This window comes from Rattus norvegicus, chromosome 8 (assembly GCF_036323735.1).
Source record: "Rattus norvegicus strain BN/NHsdMcwi chromosome 8, GRCr8, whole genome shotgun sequence".
NCBI classification, from domain to species: Eukaryota; Metazoa; Chordata; class Mammalia; order Rodentia; family Muridae; genus Rattus; species Rattus norvegicus.
In genome coordinates, this window is record NC_086026.1 from 106,564,251 (window position 1) to 106,590,680 (window position 26,430).

Genomic DNA, 26,430 nt, shown 5'->3' on the forward strand with positions numbered 1-26,430 from the left:
GGTCATGTATTTATCATACAAAAGAAAACAAACTAGGACCAAAGCCAAATGTGAAAATTAGTAATATATGAAGTATTTGGAGTTGAATGCAATTTCCATTACGCAAAAACATTTAATATGTTTATGTCCACAAGTAAAATACCCAACAAGAATCTTCCCAGAATACTGTAGGGTGTTATACAGAGGAGGCAAGTACAGGATAGAACGAGGCCTGTCACTGAATGAGAAAAGGATGGGCGAGAGAAAAGTTTGAGAGAAGTGGAGCCTGGAACGGAGAGACTGGAAGATGCTGCTGCTGAGAGAACATGAAGGTGGATGTTAAGACTCCACGCTGCACCTTTACAGGTTGTTATGAATGTTCTTAAGGGATGGATGTGTACAGGGCTTTGTATGTCTAGGTGGGCAATTACATCTTGTCAATTGGATCAGAGGTTATTGTGTTGTGTGTTCTTTCTTGTAAGTTTAAGAGTGTGGCATCTGGAGACACAAGCAGCCACAGAATTGAGATGTATATTTCTGGCATGGTGATAGCCTACCTTGGGAACTAGATGGGTAGAGAGACAGGCTCAGAGAGAAGCTATCAGCAGTGTGATATGGGATGGAGCAGAGCGGGTGAGAGGCTTTGCTGACTGAGATGAAGCTATCTACTAGATAATTAGAATACAGCAGTGCCGGACCTAATGGGGGAAAAGACAGCATTTATTTTATATAATTTTACAACACAATACCGCTGGGATATGGCTTCGGACTAAGTGTTTGTCTAGCATGAATTGAGTCCTATTTTCCCAGCACCCATGCATGGCACGCACACACACACTTATAGTTCTAGCTCTTGGGAGGCAGAAACAGAATCATAAGTTCAAGGTGATCTTCAGCTATACAGTGAGTTCAAACAAGTCTAGGCTAGCCCTATCTCAAAACAAAAGCAAAACCCAAATACTATGTAATATTATTTTAGCCTTATTCCATTTCTTCAGTTTCATACCAATAAATAAATTTTTTTTTCTTTTTCTTTTTTTCGGAGCTGGGGACCGAACCCAGGGCCTTGCGCTTGCTAGGCAAGTGCTCTACCGCTGAGCTAAATCCCCAACCCCAATAAATAAATTTTTATAAGACAATATTTTGGGCTGGAGAGATGGCTCAGTGGTTAAGAGCACTGGCTGCTCTTCCAGAGGTCGAGTTCAATTCCCAGCACCCACATGGTGGCTCACAACCATCTATAAGGATGTCTTCTTCTGGTGTGCCTGAAGTCAGCTATAGAGTACTTACATATAATAAATAAATCTTTTTTTTTAAAGGACATTTTAAACTTTTTAGAAATACTAATTTGCAAAAAATACTGATTTGCATAACCAACATAATCATGGTTTTAAAAACTACTGAGAAGCAGCGGGACCACAGCTCAAGCCTGCCTAGGCTAGGGAGTTCCAAGACAAGCCAACTTAGTGAGGATCCTGTCTCAAGAGGAGCAAGTTTCTGAAATCAAAACTAGCTGAAAAGCCTCTAATTACCCATGCAGAAGTTCCAGAACTTCTCAGTTTCCCGTCTGACCTAGTGGGTAGCCCTGAGTCAGAGTGACTGTAGTGTGGCAGCCAATTAATCTGCTAATGTGAATATTTTAGTATTCACATTACATAAATATAAAATAATATAATATAAATATAAATTATATCTATAATATATAAATATTTTAAAGTCACAATTCAAAGTTATTTCTATAAATCACTCATTTGTTCCTGTTTTCTTCACGGGAAATTCCATGGAGAAAACAACAGACAAGACTGAGACCAAAGAACATTAAACATTCATTACAGCATCAAAATCTCTGATAAATCAAAGTAACCTCAATTATTTCTTCTGAGTCAGACTATCTGGATCAATGTGCATTTTAAGTTCACAGGCAGCAGGCAGGGGCTGGAGCAATGGCTTCATGGTTATGAGCATGGGTTGCTCTTCCAGACAATAGAGGTCTAATTCTCAGTGTCACATGGAGCTTCACAATAGTCTGTAACAGCAGCTCCAGAGGAGTGAATGCTCTCCAACGGTACCCAAAATACATACAGAACACAGATGTACGGGCAGGGAAAACATCACACACACACACACACACACACACACTTATAGGCAGTTGTTGGGTAGAGTGTTACATACCTCTAAGTCAACACTCTTGAAGCTAAGGCAGGGGGACCAAGAGCTGCAGTCCTGCATACTGAAACACTGCCACCCAGAAAGAAAAGGAACCAAGAGAGAGAAGGGAAGAAAGGGAGAGGAAAAGGAAGGAAGGACCAGGGAGGAAAATGAACCAGAAGAGTGAAACAGCCAAGATCACTTAGAGAAATAAGGCAATCATATATTCTATGCATCAATCATAGACCATTTAGACCTTGCTTAAATCCACAACTTTATGTAAGACAGTTCAAACTCCTCTACTTTTATGATTGCCTGGTAAATCCACCCACTTCTGAGAAGTTTTCTATTTGCTTATGTACATAAGAGAAAATTTCTGGCATGCCAGTGGTCAGCTGCTTTAGTGCTTTTTACCAACCTCTTGAGTAAGAGGAGCAGTTGAATAAGCCAAGTGCGGTGTAACCATGACACTGTTTAAAAGCACAGAATATAAAACTCTGCAAACAGACCTTATAAGAAAGCAGTGTGCCCACTGACGGCTTCAAAGTGCTTTCCCACACAGCTTACCATGGTGCATAAGGACTAAGTGGAGAGTGAGGGATGGGAAGGCAAAGGAGAACTGAATAGCAGAATCAAGCAGAGTAATCTCAACCATCCTGCTAAGAACCATGAACCTGCCAGGTGCAGACACACACAGCCCTCATAGTCTCAAACTGCTGAACCCTAGAACCATTTCCCCTGTCTATAAAAAACTTTTACTAAACAAATTGGGGTGGGGGCACAGGAACCTAAGAATATTCAAGACTCTGTTGACGGAAAAGGATGAACATGTAAGAACTGACTCCAAGACTGACTGTCAGACACAGGCTGCCTTCCTTCTGAGGCTGAGTGTGCCTGGGCCAGGACACTTCTTAGACAGGCAAAGAAACTCGTGTGGAAAGAAAGCATTTCCTGAGCACACCTACAATATGGAGGCGTGTACACATCTTTAAAGGTGCTTGGGAATCCATCTTTCTTATCTTTACACAAACCTATTTCCTCAAACAAACACAGTTTACATTGTAAAAGCAGACTGAACAGGCTGACCTATTTTTCTGCCTCTGAGTAATACACCATCTCATAAGAAATAATACTAAAAACCAGTTCACAAAAGGTTAACCAATCTTGGGGGTGGGGGGTGTTGTATATTAAAGCATATAGTCCTTGTCTCAAAATCCTGTAAACCTCATCAAGGAACTCTCACCCCCAACTTCTTCTTCTGTAGCTTATTGGTTAACCAATATTACAGATTGCGCCTTATCTCCAAGACTTTAGCATTTAAGTCAAGAAAAAAAAATTTTTTTTCGAAAGGGATAGGAACATTTCCTATACAGTGAAAGATTACCATGAAAAAACTAGATTTTAAAAAAGGAGGACACTTAAGGTATGTGTAGCATTTCTGGCATAGTAACAATTAATTCTTACTTTGAATGCTAGAGCAAAATAAAGACCAATAACAATACCCAAATCAGAAAAATGCTGGTCAATTGATTAGATAAACCTGTGGAAGGAAACTACACCATGTATCAAGATAGTTTGAGAGTATCAGACTAAGGACTAAAATCTATTATGGAAACAAAAGATGCAGAAGGAACATGATACATTTTGAAAAAGTAAATTTCCCCATAAAGTGTAACTTAATCTATTTGCATCCCTTTTCATCAAATCTGAAAGTTGTCCATTAGTTTTCTATCTCTTTCCTGTTCCAATCACATTTCTAACCCCTTACCCTGTAAACACCCAGTCAAAATCACTAAATCAGATCAGGCCAAAGGGCTAAGGTCTCTAAACATAATTTATATGACAGTAGCACTAGAAAGCTCAGCATTTCTTCCTTACTACGGTATACTTGCCTCATCGGATTCCAGAACACAATTTCCGATTCTTCTACTCCTTTTTTCCCTTCTATTGTTTGAGAGAGGGTCTCATTATGTAGACCAGGCTGACCCGAAATGTGCCTACCCCTGCCTCCTACCTGAGTGCTAGGATCAAAGGAAGGCACTACCTTGCCCAGCAGGCTCTTCTGCTCTGATTTTTCCTGTTCTTAGCTTTTTAACTTAATTCTATTTTTTACTTATCCACTTTAAATCCCACTCACTGCCCTCCTCCTGGTCACCTACAATCCTTACCCCATGCCCCCCCAGGGGGTGTGGCCCCTTGGGTTACCCTCCCTTCCTCTCCCGCTAAGGCCTCACAAGGCAGCCCAGCTAGAAGAACATATCCCACATACAGGCAACAGCTTTTGGGATAGCTCCCATTCTCTGTTGTAAACTTTAACTGGAGATTTGAACTTACAAGTCTTCATGCGTAGACAGCAGCACTTCCCTGAATGAACCACCTACCAGACCCTTTCACGAATATTTTTAAGTGAAACTTGACAGAAACTCAAAAAACTGCGTCTAGAGATGAATAATGAGACTACCATCAGCTGCCTTTTCACAGCTTTGCCTTTGACTACCAGTACAAATGTCAACAGATTTGTGAAAGGCAAACAATGTCATACTACTTTCATAAACATGGTCTTAGAATTAAAAACTACCCCAAGGGTTCTTGGGAATTCTACAGAGACCTAGCACCACCCTACCCCCCTACACTAATCCACTACAGGGAAATAACTTAATACTGTCTTAATAGTTTAAGAATTCTCTTGGTTTTCCAATCCATTAGAAGGAATTCTCTCAGGGGGTATGTCTCAATGTTTAAGATCTCTCCCCTGCCATTTACAGGTTCAAATCCTACCACATAAGGTAACAGCAGCTGGGCTTTGGGGAAGTAAGCAGACATTGAGGACAGAGCCTTATGTTTGGGTTAGTGTCATAAAAGAGTGCTGCCAGCTAGCCCTTCCTCTGAGGACAGAGTGGGGATGTAGTCTGAGAAAGGAGACCCTCACCAGGCAGGCATGAACTTGCCATCGCCACCACCTGGACTCTAGAACTGGAATAAATAAATGTTAGATGCCACTTGATTTTTTTGCTCTAGCAGCCCAAAAGGTCTAAGTAAGATGCAGGATAGAACAGGAGCCAATGCCTTTAACCCCAGTACTCAGGGGTCAGAGGCAGGCGGAACTCTTGAGTTCTAGCCTAGCATGGTCTACATATTGAGTTCCAGGACAGCCAGAGCTCTAAAACCACAGCTTTCCCAGTAAAGTCAGAAAACCAATTAATTGCAAGTTTCTATCATAATCAGAAAGTCTACTAAAAGCAGAATACTACATATCTTCTCATTCTGGAATAGAAAGAGGTACATTGCAGCTTTCAAAAGCATTATGTTCACATGGTTTTATACATTCTGACACTTGATATACCCTTTAAAAAAGAAATGAAAGGTTTCCACATTGCATTCACACCATTTGATGTTTTGTCCCTCTAGGCATGTGGTATACTGATTAAGGATTCTCCACAAGGACAATCTTGACTCTCATAAGCTGACCTCTCAATAAACTTAGCAACGTTGGAGTTGGGGATTTAGCTCAGCGGTAGAGCGCTTGTCTAGCGAGCGCAAGGCCCTGGGTTCGGTCCCCAGCTCCGAAAAAAAAAAAAAAAAAAAAAAACAAAAAAACAAAAAAACAAAAAACTTAGCAACGTTCCTGCAAGAATATGAGTATCTCCAAATTTACCATGGACTGTCTGACTGTCTTGAAGAAAAGAAGAGAGGAAGGAAGGGAGGAAGGGACGGCGGGAGAAGACAAAGGAGAGGAGGAAGAAGAGAAGGAGGAGGCGGAGAAAAAGAAAAAGAAGAAAGCAGCACTTATTGGTCTTGCAGAGAACCAGGGACCACTTCCGGGAATGACCTACTTGGGGTTCTTGCAAACATGTGGTACACACATATGCATAGCCAGCTACACACATGCATGCATACACATATACAAATATATATTTTTTTAATTTTAAGGTTTATTTTTCTTAATGTATACAATTGTCTTGTTCCATGTGTGGCTGCTGGATCTGGACAGCTGTGACCATGACATCTGAAGTGCAGTGAAAACTAAACCTTATTTACAGCCTTTTTTTTTTTTTTGCAGGCTACTATGATTTGTCTGTGACCTAATTAACCCAACCAATGACCTTACAAATTCTGAATATTAACTCTGGCAAAAGCATAATGAGATCAAAGGGCACCTTAAAAGGAAGCACGAGTTCAGCACATGGATATGTCACTTAGACCCAAGGTCTGGTGCTTGTCTATTTCAAAGATTCCTATTACAGCCCCAAGTAACAATCTTTCTGGGATCCCAATGAGCCCACTTGAGTGTACAGCATTTTAGTCATCAGGGAAGGAACTCAAAGGCTCCTGTGTTAAGAAAACCTTTGCCTAAGAATAATGAAAGGCTACTCTTGGTTCTTTTAAGGCATATTGAGCATAACCCAGAGAATACCTACCTGTATGTGAGGAAGCCCAGGCATAGAGCCCACAAAGACGCGCCTCTCCTGCGTAGTAAAGTGAATTTTACAACTCCTAGTATATATAATGCTATCACGATAAACAAACTGAACGATTATGAAGAAAGAACACACTGAATTATTGCCAAAACAAGCAATTTTGATATATAACTTAGACATGTTCAATTAAGAACACTTCCAACGTCATCTGCCTCACACCTCTCTATGTTCAGTATATACAACACTGCCAGAGTAGTATACAGAACAGAACTTAAGTACTGTCAGACTGTCAAGACTTCTACAATTACTTATTCCTCATTTTACATGAATGAAAATGTTTGACCTTAGGGAATTTGTTTTGGTATTTGTTTTTCTTTTATTTTGATTAAAATGACCGTTGCTATCACGAACCACTCTTTTCTATAAAGAGTGAATGTATACATGCTACAATTATATGAATATGCAATTAGGATGAGATGGAAAAGAGGGGAATTTACAAAACACGTATTGTGCACCATTTAACATCCCACTACTGTGCACATACTAGACTTCTTGGGAAATAGAAGAAATGAACTGATATTTTTGGATCCCATAAAAATCCTCCATTCCAGCCCCCAACAGAAACAAAAAGCCTATATAAAATGGCCTAAATTAACAAGCATTTACAAACACAATATGATGATCCTATCACAACTGGAAAATTGACATTCAAACTAACATTTATATCATACACAAGCATGTGCTTTAACAAAACCTGCTTATATATGAAGCCTGAAAAAAAAAAAAAAAAAAAAACAAAGGCGCCACGGAAGGGCTCTAGAAGAGACCATGTCAACTTTGCTTTACAAGTGACGTGATTAAGGAGCTTTGTCTATTTCTTAAGTCAAAATAAATAATTACCAACCTAGATACATCTATGGTGTTCTAACTTTCAAGTGTTTCCAGATCTAATTACAAGTAGAAATTCAACCACTACAAGACAATACATTTTTACCTTCTCCTACCGGCCTCACACACCCACACCCACGGGGGTGGGGGTGGGATGGGGTGGGGTGGGTTGGAGAGGGGAGAGATAGAGTAATAAAATGTTCTAAGGGCCTGAGGATGGAGCCCTTTGTTGAACTTGCCTAGCATGTGCAGGTACAAGCAAGAATTAAATTAGCCCTTTACTAGCAGTAAACATTTCAGAAACACAAAAAGCAAACTGGTTCTCATAAAATTAGTAGTTGTTTTAATGCCAGAATAGGGGTCGGTTCAAAATCGGTCAATCATAAAAGTGGAATGAAATGTGCGCCAACTATGCATTGTTATTATTAGCAATAGAATCCGCCACACATTAACTCAAAGCAAAAACCATGCAGAGAATTCGTAAGTATGTATTCCTTTGATATTCTTAAAGTGGTTGATCTTAAAGTCAAACCGTGGGACTTGAAAATACTACTTTATTCTGTTATATAGGTTAAAAAGTTAATTCACCATAGCTATTTTTTATGACAACTTTATAGTCTTGCAGGTAAAAGCCTTAACGTTCGATTTCTCTTAACTAATTGGGAAGGAACATGTCGAATGGAGGAACAAACTTGGTTCAGCAAAATGGCTGTAGCATTCATGCTGGGGGAAATCAGCAAATCAGACTTCAGGCTCCATACTAATCCTGTACACATATAAAGTTAAATATTCATTTAATACATGACTTCTCTCAACCCACCCCTCTACCCCTTCTCCAAAGCAAGGAGTGCTCGGAGGGTTGACGAGAGAGAGAGAGAGAGAGAGAGAGAGAGAGAGAGAGAGAGAGAGAGAGAGATTGACTGCCGCTTTTGCACTATCTCCGGCAAACCGGGGGCAGGGAAGAGAAAGAAAATTTTCCAAAGCTGGAAATATCCTCCGGGCACCGCGGGCAAGAGCACTGCAATACCTTCCCCGCCGGCTACGACGCCCGCCAGCAGCAAAGGCGCAGCGGCGGCCGGAAACCAGGTCGTCCCCGAACGTGGGCAACGTGAGGCCCGGTCGTGCTGGGCGGGGAGACCGAACCTGCTCCCATTTTGTCACCAGGCCGAGCTTCCTCCGCGAGGCCGGGGTCCGTGTGCCTCCGCTGTCGCGCAGTACAGACAGGCTAGGCCGCGACTCACGCCCAGGCCCGGCGTGGCCTTCGTAGGCCCGCAGCCTCCACCCCGCGCGCCCCGCGGACCTACCCCCCGGCAAACAGATGCACCAGCGTGTCCCTCTGGCTCATTCTCTCTTCTGCATGTCCTCAGGGAGCAGAGGCGGGACGCGGACCCAGCAGGCCGCCACGGCCAGCGGCGAGGGCCAAGAAGAGGGACGTCGGGGAGTGAGCGGAGCCGCCGCGGCGGATGGCCACCCGCAAACCCACCCCGCTGGGTTCCTGCTCCAGCGAGCTCCGCCGGACTGCGCAGCGCGAGTCGTGAGGAGTCGGAGGTCCCTACATAAACAGAAGCTCCTATTGGGTTAGGCTACGTGACGTCACGAGATTCGCACGCCCCTTTCACGTGATCACCGAGGGGGCTCCTCAATGAAGGGCCGCGGGGCAGGATGGGAGTGCTTGCCCGGAGTAGTGGCTCGTCTTGCCCTCGCACCTGATCCGCTAATCAGGAAGGCTACCCGGCCCTTGCCACTTACCTCCGCTGGCCCCCTGGGACAGTCTAGGATAAAACTCCAGCGGCTCAGAGCCCCAGTAAAAATGTGGGTTTAGAACTGAGTCTTTCTGCTTCCCCGTGTTTGCCTTGGAAATCACTGAAATGCTTGGAAAAAAATCTTGTGTGAAGATACTAGCATGCACTCTCACAAACAGCACAGCATTAAACATGATCATGAAACACCAGTGTTAAATTGGGATCTGCAGGGGAGTAGTGAGATAAGTCGTTAATTTATTTATTTATTTTGTTTTTGGCCAGGAATGAGACTTTTCTCACTGTGAGACTAACCCTGGTTGGTCTGGGGCTTGCTCTCCAACTCAGACCTGCATGCTTTAGACTCCCCGAGTGATGGAATGAAAGGTGGACCATGCTCTGTAGAACATTTCTGAAATGGAATGCAGACAGAGAATTCCTGACAGGAATAAGGTAGAGTCACATGAGGGAAAAGTGTTTAGTAAAGGGCAAGTAGATTAAAACGTGAAGGTTTACTACAGGAATAAAACTAGCTTTATTTTACTGATCAACGCGTTTCTTATATGTATATGTAGGACTAGGAAAAGTGTTTTCTTTCTCTAGAAAAATGGCAGTTACTTCAAACTTTTGTTATCTGGTTATTATTTGCAAGGTACAAATGAACCGTCAAAATACTATAATAGATACCGATATGCCAATCACACAGAAGGGACATTTCATTTTTTTCTCTCTCCCCCTCCCATACAATTGCCTTTCCAGCCCACATTAAATTTTCCAGAGCCACTTTCTTATGGGCACCACCTGACAAAGTCTAACTGCCTTAGCTCTCTCCGAGTTTGACCGTGCCATCTAAATTCCTACAAAACATACAGACTGTAAATGTTCCTGCAGCAGGAGAGGACCGACCGAGTGTGTAAACCATTTATAGCATTTCAGTACCACCGAGTAAGTGTTCGTGATATTGTATTTCTTATTTGATTATTATTGTTGGGGAGGGGCACGCGCAGTCAAAGTACTTTGCCCAGGGGTTATCCAATTCATCCTAGAAGAGCTGGGATTTGAATCCAGTAGAATCTGACTTCAGAGCTTTAATTGTTGAAATAAGAACGTCTATTAGGGCGGAAAGGGATAAAAGGGGGCAAAACTAGAAGAGCAGACCCAAAGAGTGATGACAACCCTCTAGCCAAATGACATAGATTCCCACAGGACATTCAACAAGTGACTCTTTTTATGGCACAAGTATTTCTCTTCTTTTGTTGAGACACAATTCCCATGACATATGGTTCTTTAAAGTGTGTGGTTTGGTGGGTTTTAGTTTATTTCCCTGGTTGTGCAACCCTCATCTACCTATTCCCTGAGGGGTTCCTCGCCCTCAAAACAGCCACATATTTGTTAGGGGTCACTCCTTTTCGCCCCTCCTCCTACTCTCTACAAAGCACTGACCTGTTTTCTATCCCTCTGGTTTTGCCTATGCTGCACATTACTTATGAACAAATACGTATGTTTTAAACTTACGTGTGTGGCCTTTGGTGTGAGGAATTTTTCCACTAAGAGTGTCTTCAAAATTCACCTTTCATGGGCGATACTCCTTGCTTGACTGATGATGGTCCGTATTGAGAGAAGGACCACTCGGTCCCACTCTGAGACTGTCTCCAATGCTTCTGCTGTGAACAAGTTCTATGGGCATGCTTTTGCACAGTAACAGTTATTCCTGGATCGGTGACAAGTCGGCGTTGCTGGTTCCTTTTCTGCCTCTCTTGGAGTTCACTGTGGATGCAAACCCAGCACATTTTGCTCAATCGGGCACCGCCCACTGGGGCGCGGTTGCTGAAGTCCATAAGGACTCCCGGCTTGAGCAAACCGCCAAAGCGGCTGGATCCACACAGCACAGTGGTAAACCTTCCTTATCTCTCTGGATAGGGCACCGTTTCAACGAATCCTTTCCACAGGCCCCTTTGCCCTTTCTACAAGCTTTTGCGAGCTTTCCTGAAGGCTGGTATCAGGGCCAGGTGAATGGGAACAAAGGAAGCTTCCCACCAAACAGTTTATCCATCACCCCCTCCCAATTTCTACCTAGAGGGCTTCTGGGAGATACAATCTCTTAGTGACTAAGGGACCAAAGTTATCTTCCTGTCTGGGTGTTTGGTCACAATCAGATGAGTACCTCAAAAACAAACAGAGGCCTCAACTTCCTGACTAACTTTGGTTTCTAATTACAATTGCTAAAGAGTTGGAAGTTCTTAGTCGGTAGGTATGGGGGTAGGGAGCAGAAGAGCACAGCTAGACTGAGGTCACGGTGTTTTGGCCTCTGTTCATCCCTTATTTTTCTTCTCTGTTTTTCTGTTATTTTTAGTTCTTGTAGGTTTAGAAATTCTTAAAAGCTTCAGCCCTTGGGTTGGCAACGATGGGTTTAAATGTTTGGTGGGGTTTTGTCGTATAGGGTAGGTTGTATTGTGGTAAGGGTTCCGGAAGAATGAGTGCACCAGGGTAGAGAGGCCTTCCTGTTGGCATGGTGCCTGAGCAGGAAGCTGGGGACTCACATTCTCAGTGGCAGCCTTGGAAGCAGGCAGCCAACTGGAACTGGCCCAGGTCTTCTTATGTGGAAGCCCTGCTCCCAGTGATGCACTTTCTCCAGCGCAGCTCTCCAAACAGTACCACCAACTGAGGATCAAAGTATCAAAATGCCTGAACATTTGTCATTCACACCACCGCAAAGGTTAAGCAGGTGGTCTCATGTCCCTTTGCTTTTCTGTTCTCTTCCTCCTTCTTCCCCCTCTTCTTCCTCCTCTTCCTCCTTCTCTTCCTCCTCTTTGTCTTCTCTCCCTTCCCAACCTGGAGTCTCATATATCCTGGCTGGTCTTCAACTTCCTACCTATCTGAAGGTGACCTTGACCGTTTGATCCTCCTGGTTCCACCTCCCAAGTGCTTGGATCATAGATGTATGCCTCCATGCCTACTTTTTATGTAGTCCTATGGATTGAAGTATGGTTACCGATGGACCCCAGGACTTCATGAATGCTAGACAAGCACTCGCACAGTTCCATTCATGCTAGGCAAGCACTCTACCAATGGAGCCGCATCCCAGGACCTCCTTTTACTTTTAGCATAAGTTTGGTGATTTGTATGTCTCTACCAGAAGGACCACTCTAATAAAGATAACTGGTAAATCCACCCACCTCATCCACCCCATCCCCAATCTCCTGCCCATTATAGTTTTTCCACTTTCATTTAGCCCTTTTAGGCAACCACTACAGATTCCCTTACGTTTATCTAGAATTTGATCTAGATAAAACCACAAAGTGCATTCCTAAATACATACCTAGCACATGGGCATATGTGTGTTGTCTTTTTTTGATGAGCATAATTACTAATTCAGAGAGTAGCAAGAGTCAATAGCTCATTTCTTGTCTTGCGGCAGCCATTGAAATTGCATGCAGTTTTAAGCTATTACAGATAAAGTCATTATGAACATTCATGTGCGTGCACGTGTATAGACATAAGCCTCTGTTCCTCTTATGCGCCAGGCAGTGTGGCAAATACTTAGGAAATATTTAAATCAGTCCTCTTTACAAGCATGGTAGGGAAGTCCCATTTCACAGACAGGAAGTGGAGATAGAAAGAGTTTATAGGACTTACCGAGCTGACCCAACTTGGAAATGATGAGCCAGCCAGGCTGGAAATGGACGAACTCTGGTTCCAAAGTCTGTTCTCTTATCCTCTCATCAACACTGATGGCTCACTAGCGCTGCCCTCCCCCCCAAGCACACTGAGAATGTAGGCTGGAGGGCCCCGCCCCCATGGAGAATATAAGCCCAAGATCCTACAAAAACTTGAACAATTTTGGAAAGAGTCACCAGAAGATAAGGTTCTAGAGAAGACAAAGTATGCACTTATAGCTGAGCCTCAGACGGAAAATCCCAGGCCAGTAACTTCCTCCTTGTGCAGTTTAATCTCCCCTTCAGTGCCTTCCCATCATCCACTCTGTGACACTTAAACTCAGTGATGTTTACTGACCTAGCTCCGTATACTGGTGGTGAGCCTTCAGAGGGAGTACCGGAGGTAGATAAGATACTTGTTGCAAAGATGGATTTTTTTCCCCTATGGTGAAACAACTGTTTCCTCAAGGGAAACACTGTGTCTCAGAGCCCACAGCAGGTCCAAGATCCCCTGAAAAAACCTCAACTTTTTTTTTAAATTTTAAACATATTTTTGATACGATCTATTTTGATGATATTCTTTTCTTTCCATCAACTCCTCCCAAATTCTTTCTACCTCCTTATCTACCCAACTTCATTTTCTCCCTCCCCAAAACAAAACAAAAGGACAATCAAAACAAACAAAATGTCAATAAGACAAAATATATGAAAACATGTAACAAAAAAAGCTCAGGAAGAAAAAAACCTGAAAACTGAACAAAGAAACAAACAAAAAAATCATGGCAAAACAAACAAAAAATCAGTCTCTTTAGTGCTGGGTAACTACTCCTGGGTGTGGAGCCCACCCTGAAGGGTGGATGTATATCCAGTGACATGTCCTTGGAAAAAAGCAATTTTCTCTTTTCCAGCAGGCATCATTTGCAAGCAGCTTCTTGGTTAGGAAGGTAAACATCTACCTTCCCTTCTCAGTGCCGGGTCAACTGCAAATGCATTATACATTTTAAAAGAGGCAGCAATGTCCAATTTGAGGAATGCTTAGTGTTTGAGTGTCCCATAACTTAAACGTGATAATAATTACTGATATCTCAATAGGGATTGCAAGATGAAGAAAGAAAACAAAGGATCACTTAATGTACGTACACATACATATGCAGAAACATGTTCTTAATAAAACAGAACAGAAACACGTCAACTACAATCCACATTGCAACTAGTCACATGGCCTTAGCTGGTATTTATAACTACCTTCTTCCACTACCCGTTCTGTATTGCCCTCACCCTTAGCAAGCACTTCGGCAGGCCTTGCTTCTTCTCCAGAAGGGGTGATCCACATGTTCATTCCTGAAGGGTCTTTGTGCTATCCCGTTTGTATTGGTAGTTTCCTATTGAGTTTGATCATAGCTCACAGCAATACCAAGAGATGCCCTAAAGCAGTGGTTCTCAACCTGCTGGTCGAGACCCCCTCTGGCATAAAATGATCCTTTCACAGGAGTCCCCTAAGACCACTGGAAAATACAGATATTTATGTTACAAATCATAATAATAGCAAAACTACAGTTATACAGTAGCAATGAAGACAATTTTATGGTTGCGGGCTCACCACAGCATGAGGAACTGTATTAAAGGGTCACAGCATTAGGAAGGTTGAGAACCACTTTAGGTCCTCTGCCCTCCAGACAGAATCTTCCTTATCTCCATTATGGAGAAACGACCCTGTTTCCCCTTGTAGTCTGGTTCAATCACCCTCCTAACACTGCTATTCTTTTCTTAGCCAACAGGACAAACCAGAAGCCCTAAGTAGCCAGAGGGAGGTCGTCTGAACTTCCAGTTCAGTGGAATATTTGTTGTGTCTCCAGGCAAAATTGCTCCACTGCCTGGAACCAAATCTTTTAGGCCAATAGAATTTAAGGTCATGGGAACAGGAAGGAAAATTGTTCCTAATGGGTGATTAGGGGTAATGATAAGGGAAACCATTCCCATTTCCAGCCCTTGACTCCTGGATCCCTGAATCCTGGGAGAAACTATACCTAATGGATGCCAATTCAAAGTATATACTGCCTTCTTTTGAGAACCCTGACTCAGCCCTCCATGCTACTGACAACTAATTGGCCCTGTAAACCGTGTCTTCCAAAGGCCATTCCAGGGGCTATAGAGATGGCCAGTGGTTAAGAGAACTGCCACTCTTTTGGAGGATCTGGGTTCAATTCTCAGCATCCACATGTTGTTTCCCTGTGACTCCAGATGCAGACGATCTTACACCCTTGACTCACACATGTGACATGCGTGTGACATACATACATGAATGAAAAAAAGAAATAAAAAAGGAAGGACATGACTGCTTCTAGGTGTGGTGGAAGAGAAAGTTTATTGTAGATAAAAGGGAGAGTATAGCCAGAGGTAGGGGCATCTGGGAGAGTCCAGAGTGACCATGACCCGAGCTGGCCCTTGAGAAATGGAGGAGGGGAGAGGGGAGAGCCAGCGAGAAGCAGCCAATCAAGAGGAGCCAAGAGACTGGCCTAGACAAAATGGCTGAATTATATAGGGACAAGAGGAGCTGGGGGAGGCGGTGGGAGAGGGAAGCCCAGCCCAGTATCTAGGCAAGAGTATTCAGGCTAGTGGACAAGGTATGCCAGCCAGGAGGGTCCTGTAACAGGTAGAGGCTGACAAATCCAGGAAGACCCTGGCAGCCAGCACCTGCTTTGTTATGTCCATGGGCAGTTAAGTTAGCCATTTGTCCCAGGTTTGAAAGCTAACAATACATTTAAAAAATTGTGTTTTTTTTTTCTATCAAAAACTAAAAGAAGGTCATTTTATAGTTCTATCAAGTCAGCTATTTCAAGATGGTGGAGAATAGTCTAAGGCCAGTGGATTCCATGAACATGGGCCCACTGTTGCACTTATCTGGCTGTGGAGTGAGTTGTATGGTCTGAAATAATGTTGTGTGGAATGCTATGATGGTGGATAAGGCAGTTTGTAAGTCCCTGGATAGCAGTTTTGGCAGAAGCATTGTGTTCAGGGAAAGCAAATCCATAATTGTGAAGGGATGGAGGAGGAGAGAGGGGAGAGCCAGGGAGAAGTTGCCAACCAAGAGGAGTAGCCTGAGTCAAGAGACCGGCCTAGCTAAAATGGCTGAGTTATAGAGGGGCCAGAGGTATGTATCTATCCCATTAGGTACAAAGCACTGCCGTTTTCACTAAAGAAGTATTCAATATTGTCAACCTACCAACAGATTGCTGGCTAGTCACCACAGGAAATGGTGCTGTGTCGGGCCTTCAGTCTCAGTCTTTGCTGTTGACAGATCTGCATTTGTAAGCCCTGGTGAATGGAAGGCCAAGTTGTTGAGCCGCCCATGGATAACTCTGCCATCATGTTTTTTGTTTTTTGTTTTCATGTACCCATTGGGCAATTGCAGGGATGGCTAGGGAAAAGGCTGACTGTGCACAGAATGGGTCATCCTATCTTCATGATTGAATTCCTCTGCTGAAGTCACCTTTGGATGAGTGTTTATATAGGACACAAGTATCTTCACACCTTTTCCCCTTTTAAAGAGATCTATCCACATTCCTCTTCCCCAGATGCTTTTCTTAGAAACTTTTCAATTATGCTCTTTCCAGCCCCTGGCCATTACTCCTTTAGTTAGATAGTCCCTGTGGTCGGTGAACAATCAAGCATGTGGTCATTTCTCCTTCCAAGCTGTATGCACAGTCCCCAAAGTTCTGTCTACTTTGAAGACATCCCTTCACTGGTGTCTTTCAGGGCTGTTCCTGAAAGGGATTATAATGTAGCTGTGATGGTGCCTGCATAGCATGCAGAATCATCTTAGACCAGGCCCTAGTCATCACTTCTTCAGCGGACCAATCATGGGACCCCAGAGACTAGGAATGCATGCTTGGGAATAGAAGGCATTGTGATGGGAGTAGATATTATAGGCATTTGAACAACTCCTTCATGTACTTTTCTTGTTCCCAATCACACATATACCACTTCTATTCGATAATGGATTATTCTTGTACACTCTACCTTATGGCTTGGTGTAGTGACAATTTTGGAGTTTTGGTTTCTTTTAAAAGCACAGAACTAGTATAAGGATCTGGTTTTGTTTTAATTTCATGTGTGGAATATGAGACAGATCACATCAGGTGACTATGGTTTGTCTAGTGCTCTGGTGAAGAGGGGGTGTGATTTTGCCAGCTGCAGATCGTTTCTTTGATTGTGTGACATTTGGAATTCTGGGGACTTTTGAGAAGGTATATAAATGCTAGGGCCCTGAGAGGTGGGGTTGTTGTTGGACTATTGGCTATTTGCTCTTGGTCACAGTTTGGTAAGTAGTCATGTGCAAAGAAAAAACATCAAGAAGTTAGATATTCTGATAACAAAGATCAAACTTGCCCCAAGGACTTGATGTCCCTAATCACCAGGAAGTAGCCTAATTATAACATGGCCCCTTTTTCTCTATATACTTTTTTTCTCTCCTTTCTAGTGTTATCAGGTGGAAGGGGTGGAAAGGGGGTGGAGAAGGGTGGAAGAAAAAGGGACCCACAAAGTAGCCAAAGCTACAGCTTGGTTGGTCAAATAACACCCAGCTTATGATGGACAACTCAGGTCACGTGGTAACTTTGGTGGCCAGCTGTCAAACACTTAGTTTCCACTCAGCAGTCCCTCAAAAGAGAATACTTGTTGGTAGACAATGGTAGAGCCTAGTTCCAAAATCCCAAGGGTCTCTTTTGTGATTCATCGAAAGAGCCTGTCAAAGGCTCCCTGTCTGCCATTGGAAGGTCATTGAATTTATTTTCTCTCTTCTGATATGCATACGTATTCCCAAATTCAAAGTGGTTGCCACTTTATACTCACAATGCCATGAGTATAGTGGACCAAGGCGGTATTTTGTGGAACGGACAGACGATCACGTTCCCTTTCATTTTAATTATGACGCAGAACTGGAGACTTAATATACCCTCGAGGTCAAACCGTAAAAGTAAAACTGCTGGCCTTGCCAGCTAAAAGCAAATTACTTCCGGTGCTCCTGTGGACAGCTACAGAGAAAAAGGCATTTGTTAGATCAATACCTGCACACTATATACCCGTGGTCTCCCTCTCTTCTTCACTGGCCAGATTGGAGTTAAAGGCAGCTATGCTGGGAACCAAAATCTCTACATCCTTTAAGTCTCAATAACGGCGCTGATTTCTGTGACTTACCCAGGGATATCATATTTGTTTTTGATTCACTATTTTTTTTTTTTTTGGTTCTTTTTTTGGGAGCTGGGGACCGAACCCAGGGCCTTGCGCTTCCTAGGTAAGCGCTCTACCACTGAGCTAAATCCCCAGCCCCTTGATTCACTATTTTACCTAGTAGAAGTAACTTTGAATGGCTTCCATTTGGCATTTCCAACCCTCCTTCCACAGGTCAGGGGACCGCTGTGGAAACTGCCAAACTCTAATCATACATATTCCAACTATAGATTCTGAACTGGAGAATTAACCACAGGATGAGTTCAGGGACCCATACTGGACCCACTGTGTGTCAGACTTTAACCCAAAATGCATTAATTGCCCGATCTTCATAAGCCCCTACTTTAGGTGAAGGGCAACAGTGATTCTCGAGTCTCCAGTAGATCCCAGAAAGTCTGATTGTGCCCCTCCTCTCAGTGCACAGTTTCACTTATAAAAGCCCTTAGTTCTCTTTGAAGAATGATTGGGAAAAGAGTAACAGCAAAACTTTTAGGTATTTTTCAAGGTCCTTCTTCAGGGGGACTTGGACATATCTTCATTCAAAGGGTTCCGGGTCTGAAAACTGGCTAGAAATGGGTCCACGAGCTGAGATCCCCTCATGCTATGATCCAATGAAGCCTTTCTTTCATTTGTTTGAGCGTCTTTTTGTTTAAATGGATTGAACAAAAACGTAGCATTTCTGGAAACACCATGACTGATGAGCCAGTACCGAGGGTTCCCTTGAATCACGCCTCTGAGAAGTTTACTTTGCCTGTGCTGACCATTGTTTGTTAGGCCATTATGGACATTGTCTGTGCTTCCCATTATGATAACTAGGTTCACCTTGCCTTTGATGAGTCAAGACTGCCATCTGGTCCCTGCTGCTCTGGGGCCCAATTGAACCTATCTCACTTAAGTCATCTAACTGACCAGCAGCATCTCCAACTGTAAGATCTGGCTCAAGGAAAAGGGCTACAACAAGGTTTTCCTAGTGTGCTGGTGCCCCTCTCGCCATTTTGGGTCTTATTAAACTAGTGAGGAGCATGTCTTTTGGACCTTTATGACATAGAGAATTAGGTTTTACACAGTGTACCCACTCTAGCATTAGAATTTCCTTCAACCTTAAAAGCCCTTCGCCAACACTAAGCCAAGGGGTATCAGGCATTTCCTGTTCCTTTTCAGTAGGCCACCTTTTGACAAACGGCTTCAGCCAAACCAGTCAAGCTTTTGACATCTTTTCTTAACTATTTAGGCATCCATATTGTATTAGGGTTCTCTAGAGTCACAGAACTTACAGATAGTCTCTATAGAGTAAGGGGATTTGTTATGATGACTTACAGTCTGTTGTCCAACTCCCTAACAATGGTCAGCTGTGAATTGAAAGTCCAAGGATCTAGTGGTCGCTCAGTCCTCCAAGGCTAGTAGATTCTAACAGAATAAGTAAATGCAAGCAGGTGAAAAGTGTGTCTTCCTTCTTCTGATGTCTGTAGGTCTCCTGCAGAAGCTGTGGCCCAGATTAAAGCCGTGTACCACCACCCTTTTTTTTTTTTTTTTTGACGAACCCAGGGCCTTGCGCTTCCTAGGCAAGCGCTCTACCACTGAGCTAAATCCCCAACCCCGTGTACCACCACCCTTGGATTTGGGACTTGTTTTGTCCCAGGTTGACCTTGAGTTCACAGATATCCTTGCCTTAGACTCCTGGGATTCATAGCCACTATGCCCTAAGGTCTCCAGGTCAAGATCCAGGTCAGAAACTCATATCTCCCAGCCCTGAAATCTGGATCTCAGGTGAGCCTTCCAATTCTGGATTATAGTTCATTCCAGATATAGTCAAGTTGACAACCAGGAATAGCCATTACACATATTAAACCTAGAATCTCCACTCAGCAGGCTCGTATCAGCAAACCCAGCCTGATCCAGTTTTATGTTCTTTCTGTGGCTATCCACACCCTTAAAATCCATGAATATCTCCAGTCTTCTGCTTGAATGAATTGGCAGACTCAGTAAGTTCATTTGTTAACAGACCTCCTCATGGACTACACTTTCTATCTCCTCTCTAGAAGCCTGAAGTTTCGCTATACATTTAGAGGCAACGTTTGAAGGGCCCTGAGGGACATCAGGATTGTCCTGCCTGGCATCTCCTGGGGAAGTCACTGGCTATTCAGCAAACAATGAAGGATTAATTTCCTCAGGCAAAGGCAGAGAGGGCAATACTGTAGAGGGTCCAGGTGTATCTTCTGCTAAGGGAAGGGAGACTACTTCTAAGGTAGTGGTTCTCAACCTGTGGGTCTTGTCCCCCAAAGGAGTCATATATCAGGTATCCTGCATATCGGATATTTACATCAGAATGCCTAACAGTAGCAACATTACAGTCGTGAAGTGGTGATGAAATAATTATATGGTTGGGGATCACTACAACATGTGGTAAAGGGTCACAGCATTAGGAAGGTTGAGAGCCACCGCTCTAAGGCTTCAAAGTTCTAAGCCCCAACCTCTTACACATCTCCATCTCAAGATACAAGATTCCCTTCCTTACCATCAATTCCCTTCCTTCAACACACAAGGCTGGGGCTGGAATTTTTGTTATAATTCAGCCAATTTGCCAATGAGGGTTTCCGTTTGATTTCCCACAGTTCGAACTCTATGGCTACTGTAGAGAAGGTTCTCTTCCAGGGCACACTTAGAAACCTTTCAATTGGGCTGGAGAGATGGCTCAGTGGTTAAGAGCACTGACTGCTCTTCCAGAGGTCCTGAGTTCAAATCCCAGCAACCACATGGTGGCTCACAACCATCTGTAATGGGATCTGATGCCCTCTGCTGGTGTGTCTGAAGACAGCTTCAGTGTACTTATAAATAATAAATAAATAAATCTAGAAACCTTTCAATTGTTCATATGTACCAGGAGCCAGCCAATTGTATCTCAGGGTTAATTCATTTTCCTTGTTACTATATTCAGAGATGCTAGAAGTTGCTTAATTCTATCAGGAATCTCATTCTTTTGTGGATTTATCCAGAGATGTGAAAAAACAACCAGAGAACATCTCTTTCTTTTCCACAAATTGTCGAAAACTATGCACAGTCGGGCGCAGTGGTGCACACCTTCCAATCCAGCTCTCCAGAGGCATAGGCAGGAGATCTCGAGAGGCAGAGTTTGAGGCCAGACAGGCTCTACAGAAAAAAAAAAAGTTGGGGGCTGGAGAGATGGCTCAGTGGTTAAGAGCACTGTCTGCTCTTCCAGAGGTCATGAGTTCAATTCCCAGCAACCACATGGTGGCTCACAACCATCTGTAATAGGATCTGATGCCCTCTTCTGGCCTGCACATGTACATGCAGGTAGAACGCTGTGTACATAATAAAAAAAAAAAAAGTCGGGCTGGAGAGATGGCTCAGTGGTTAAGAGCACTGACTGCTCTTCCAGAGTTTCTGAGTTCAATTCCCAGCAACCACATGGAGGCTCACAGCCATCTGTAATCCGATTCTCTCCTCTGGTGTGTCTGAGGACAGCTACAGTGTACTCCTATACATAAAAATAAATCAATTATTCTTAAAAGTAAGAAATTAGAAAAAGTTCTATGTACAGAGTCACTACATTTTTCCCCCTCACAACAGGCAAATCAGCTAATCAAACGAGTTTATCTCAGTAAGTTCTTCAAGTAGTTCACGCCATGGATTGTTCATGCAGTCTGTTCTTCCGGGAGAGGCTTCAGGAACTGTAGATGTTGGCAACTTGGAAAGCCTGTTCCAAACACTTAAAACAATCCAGGCATTTCTCTAGAACCACTCCCGGTAAAACAATCTGATTAGCCTCTGTATTAGCCACCTCATATAACAATCTGTATTAGCCTCTGTATTAGCCAGACTTCTCTAGAAGAACAGAATTGTTCTCTATATATTAAGAGCAGATTTAGCTGAGTGGTGTACAGGCTGTGGTCCTGCTAGCCCAGAAGTGGCTGTTTCCTCACAGAAAGGCCAAGAATCAGGTAGTTGTTCCGACCATAAGGGAGGGTGTCTCAGCTGGTCTTCAGTCTATGCTGAAATTCCAAAGAAGTAGGTTCTAATACTAATGAAGGAATTCCTCAGCAGCAGAATAAACTTGCCAACACCAGAGAGGGAAACAGGAAAAAGCAAAACGCTTCTTTCTTTCATATCATGTATATGGGCTACAATTAGAAGCTAGGGCTCAAATTTAGGGTGGGGCTTTTGACCTCAACTGACCCAGATTTAGGGTGGACCTTCTAGTCTGAAATGACCCAGATATAAAGTGGGTTTTCCCACATCAAATAATATGATTAAAAAAAAACCCAAACAAACAAACAACATCATCAACAACAACAAACCAACCCTCAAACCTCCAACCTGCTGGAGACCGCCCAGCTGTTTGTTTTAGTTGATGTAATGAAAGTGACATCTAGGGTTAACCATTCTGTGTCCTCACCTACTGAGTCATTTCAGTGTCCTTAAACAAACAAAATCAATGTAGTCAAACAGTCCAGATCAAACAGAGCGGGGAAAGAATTTGAATGGCTCTAAGGAAAAAAAAAGTTTAAAAAAATGATCGCATGTGGGGCAAGTGGACCGTGCCACCAGACAGAAGAACTGTAAGGTTGAATGAGCCCCAAACCCTGTGAAACTCAGAAAAAGTACTCACTGCCAAAACCTGCTCTGGAACACTGAACCATGACACCCCACTGAGAGGGCTGTGACACTCAGTCTCATAGGGAAAACACCCGAAGTCCTTTCCCATGCTAATAGAGCATTACTAACATATCGATCTGAGCCAATGGGAAGCATCTACCCCTGGATCCCATCCTACTCCTCAATGTTTATGAAGTCCCTACCCACGTTGTTATTTCTCCAAGAATCATCTGAGAGTGGCTGTTTTACTGAGCTGTAACACTTTGGGGAAGTGTTTTCTTTCCCGAAGTATTCATTGCTGGACCTTAGACCCACCTTGCCAGCTGGGCTCACTCCTTTGCTGCACCTGCCGTCGCTCACTGCTGCTCGTCGCTGCAGTTGGCATTGGCTCTGGTAGCTGAAGAAACCCTGGGACCTTGGCTACCTGCCCTGCACTGGCTTCCCTTCTGAGGGACCAGAGATCCAGGGAACCCCTGCAGAGGATGACAATAGCAAGCTTGTGAAAATACATTTAATGTTATCAATCACCAAGGCAATAAGATCGAAATCAAGATGGGATACTACAGGTACCCATAGGCTGACTGGACAAACAGACAAAAATCTCCAAATAACAAGGTTTGGCCAGGTGTGGAGAAGTTGGAACTTTTGCTTCCGGCTGGAAGGAACACAGACTGTTGCCACTGCAGTGAGGGACTTCACAGTGAGCCCCCCAAAAGTCTCACTCCTGGGCATACACCCCAAGACATGAAAGCAGGCACTCACCACAGCATCATCCAGGACAACTGAAGGGGTTTCCCTAGCAGCAAATACACGAATGGATGAACCACATGTGATATATGCACTTAGAGGGACGAAAATTGCGACAGGAACAGCAGTGTGGACAAGCTTTTAAGTGAAATCAGCCAGACATAAAAGGCAGATATTTTATGCTTCATGAAGTACCTAGGATCGTCAAGCTACTGAAAAAGAGAGCAGGAAAATGTTAATCAAGGGTAGGGGAAGAAAGGGGACAGGAGCCGGGAGCTCATGCTTCATGGGTACAGAATTTCAGTCTAAGATACTAGAAAAGTTTCAGGCACTGATAGGGATGATGGCCACACAATGATGTGAATGTACAATGATCTCTTTCTGTCTCTCTGTCTCTGTCTGTCTCTGTCTCTGTCTCTGTTTCTCTCTCTCTCTCTCTCTCTCTCTCTCTCTCTCTGTGTGTGTGTGTGTGTGTGTGTGTGTGTGTGTGTGTGTGTGTGATGGCCTGAGCTCTTGAATATTTCAGGCAGAGCCTTACTCACTTTGAACTTGCTTTGTGCATCCTAGGCTGGCCTAAAACTCTCCTTCCCTCCTTCCTCACCTTTTGGAGTACTGAATTTGCAGGCATGCACCAGCACACCTAGCTCATGAATGGGCTTAACACCAATAAATTTTGTGTTCCATAGCGGTTGATATATAAAATTTTATGTTGTAGATTTTTAACCACAATAAAAGTAGGTAGGCTGTTCGCATGGTCAAAAAGTAAATATATACTACTAGGAAAGTTACAAGAAAAAAAAAAAAAGACTAGACCCTCCCAACCTTCCTGCCTCTTCACTTTCATCTCTGTGAATGACTATAAGATTTTGCTTTTAGCTTTTAGTTCTATATCTGTTGTTTTAATAAAAAAGGAAAGAAAAGGCAAAGTCACAGAGACAGAAGCACAGTAGAAGCTCCTGGGAGAGAAGGCTGTAGGAAGTTTAATCGTTCGTGAGGACAAAGCTGAGCTTAGGATAATGGGAAAGTCTGAAAATGGTGACGGTTAGCAGTGGTGTGAGTCTACCTGACAGTGCTGAGTTACACTGGGAGGAATCAAGGTGGAAGCCAGGCTTGGGGGGATGCTCAATGTTTTAAACGATAAAGATTCGTGTTCAGTAGATAGGCTTAGACAGATTTCAGGGGATCTGGTGCTTCCTAAGGCTAGCCATTCAACAGCAGGGGAAACTGGAATAGGAGACCCAAAAGAACTGCAGAACAAAAGTCTATTCATAGACTTTATGCAGCAGTTCTCAACCTTTTGGTTGTGACCCCTTTGGGGGTCATATATCAGATATCATGCATATCAGATATTTTCATTACAACTCATAACAGTAACAAAATTACAGTTATGAGGTCTCAATAAAATAATTTTATGGTCAGGGGTCACCACAACATGAAGTACTGTATTAAAGGGTCGCAGCATTAGGGACTAGTGCCTTAGACAGTAGGAGTCTCTGAGCTTTGAGAGAGGGGTTACTGAGTTTAGAGGGGAAAGCCTCTGAGCTTAACAGATTAGTGAGGGTCATAGATAGGATATAAGACTGTAATTTAGGAGGCAAATTCATATGGGGCTGTTACATGGTAGGCATTCTGCAATCTAGGGAAAGGACTGTATGGTGTGGCTAAAGACCTGTATCAGGAGTAGCCTCAGTAATCTAATATTTCAGCATATGTGTGTGCATGGTGGGGGATGTGTCCAGGTATGGTGCCATTCACCTTTAATTTCAGCACTGGGGAGACAGAGGTAGGAAGATTTCTGTGAGTTTGAACTAGCCTGGTCTACATGGTGAGTCCCAGACCAACTAGAGTTAAACAATGAGATTGTCTCAATACATACATATGTGCACACACACACACACACACACACACACACACACACACGGACTGGAGAGATAGCTAAGTGTTTAAGAGCACCTGTTCATTATTCCAGAGGACCTGGATTTGGTTCTCATCACCTATATGAGTGGCATAGGACACCCATTATTCCAGGTCCAGCAATGTCACCCTCTTCTGCTCTCCTCAGGCACTGCTCACTCGTAGAGCACATAGTGTCTATGTTGTGGAGAACTCATCAGGTAAAGTTGTTTGTCACCTGATGACCTGAGTGTGATCCCTGAATTTCAAATAATGGAAGGAGAGAACTAAAGCCTACAAGTCGCCCTCTGACTCCCACACATATCGTGTGAAATGTGTGGGTGCCCCTGTCTTAGTTAGGGTTTCTGTCAGTGAGATGAAAGATGAGCAAAAGCAAGCTGTTGGGTGGGGGAAGGGTTTTTTCCTTACACTTTCATATCACAGTCCATCACTAAAGGAAGTCAGGACAGGAACTCAAACAGGACAGGAACTTGGATGCAGGAGCTGATGTAGAGGCCATGGAGGGATACTGTTTGCTTGATTGCTCCTTATGGCTTACTTAGCCTGCTCCCTTAGACATCACCAGCCCTGGGGATAGCACCACCCACAATGGGTTGAGTCCTCCCCTACCCAGCCCTACAGCTGGATCTTATGTAGGCATTATCGAAATTGACTTCCCCTTCCCTCCTATGGCTCTAGCTTGTCTCATGTTGACAAAAAAAAAAAAAAAAAAAACCCAAAAAACCCCAAAACTATCCAGGACACCCTCCCCCAACTACACACTAATAAAGTAAAATACAATAAAAGAGGGAAGCTAGGGGAGATGGCTCAGTAGTTTAAGAGAGTTTACTATTCTGTCAGAGAACCTAGTTCAGATTGCAGAACCTGTATTAGAAAGTTCACAAACACCTGTGAGTCTAGTTCCAAGGACTCTAATATCTAATTCTGACTTTTTTTGGACACTCATCCTCCACCATACATAAAGTAATAGAATAAATATTTTTTTTTTTGGTTCTTTTTTTCGGAGCTGGGGACCGAACCCCGGGCCTTGCGCTTCCTAGGTAAGCGCTCTACCACTGAGCTAAATCCCCAGCCCCAAATATTTTTTAAAAGAAACGA

At 43.4% G+C, this 26,430-nt stretch overlaps 1 protein-coding gene across 2 annotated transcripts in view; it reads right to left on the minus strand.

Moving 5' to 3' along the window:
* Positions 1-8,990, minus strand: part of Slc25a36 (solute carrier family 25 member 36) — a 33,886-nt gene extending 24,896 nt beyond the window's left edge. Inside the window, exon 1 of one of the 2 annotated variants that reach the window (XM_008766577.4) lies at positions 8,738-8,990. In XM_008766577.4, the coding sequence (XP_008764799.1) occupies positions 8,738-8,778 (41 nt within the window). In that variant the 5' untranslated portion in view covers positions 8,779-8,990. The remainder of the gene's footprint in view (positions 1-8,737) is intronic. The other variant, NM_001427729.1, reaches the window with a different exon arrangement.
* Between the last annotated feature and the right edge of the window lie 17,440 nt (positions 8,991-26,430).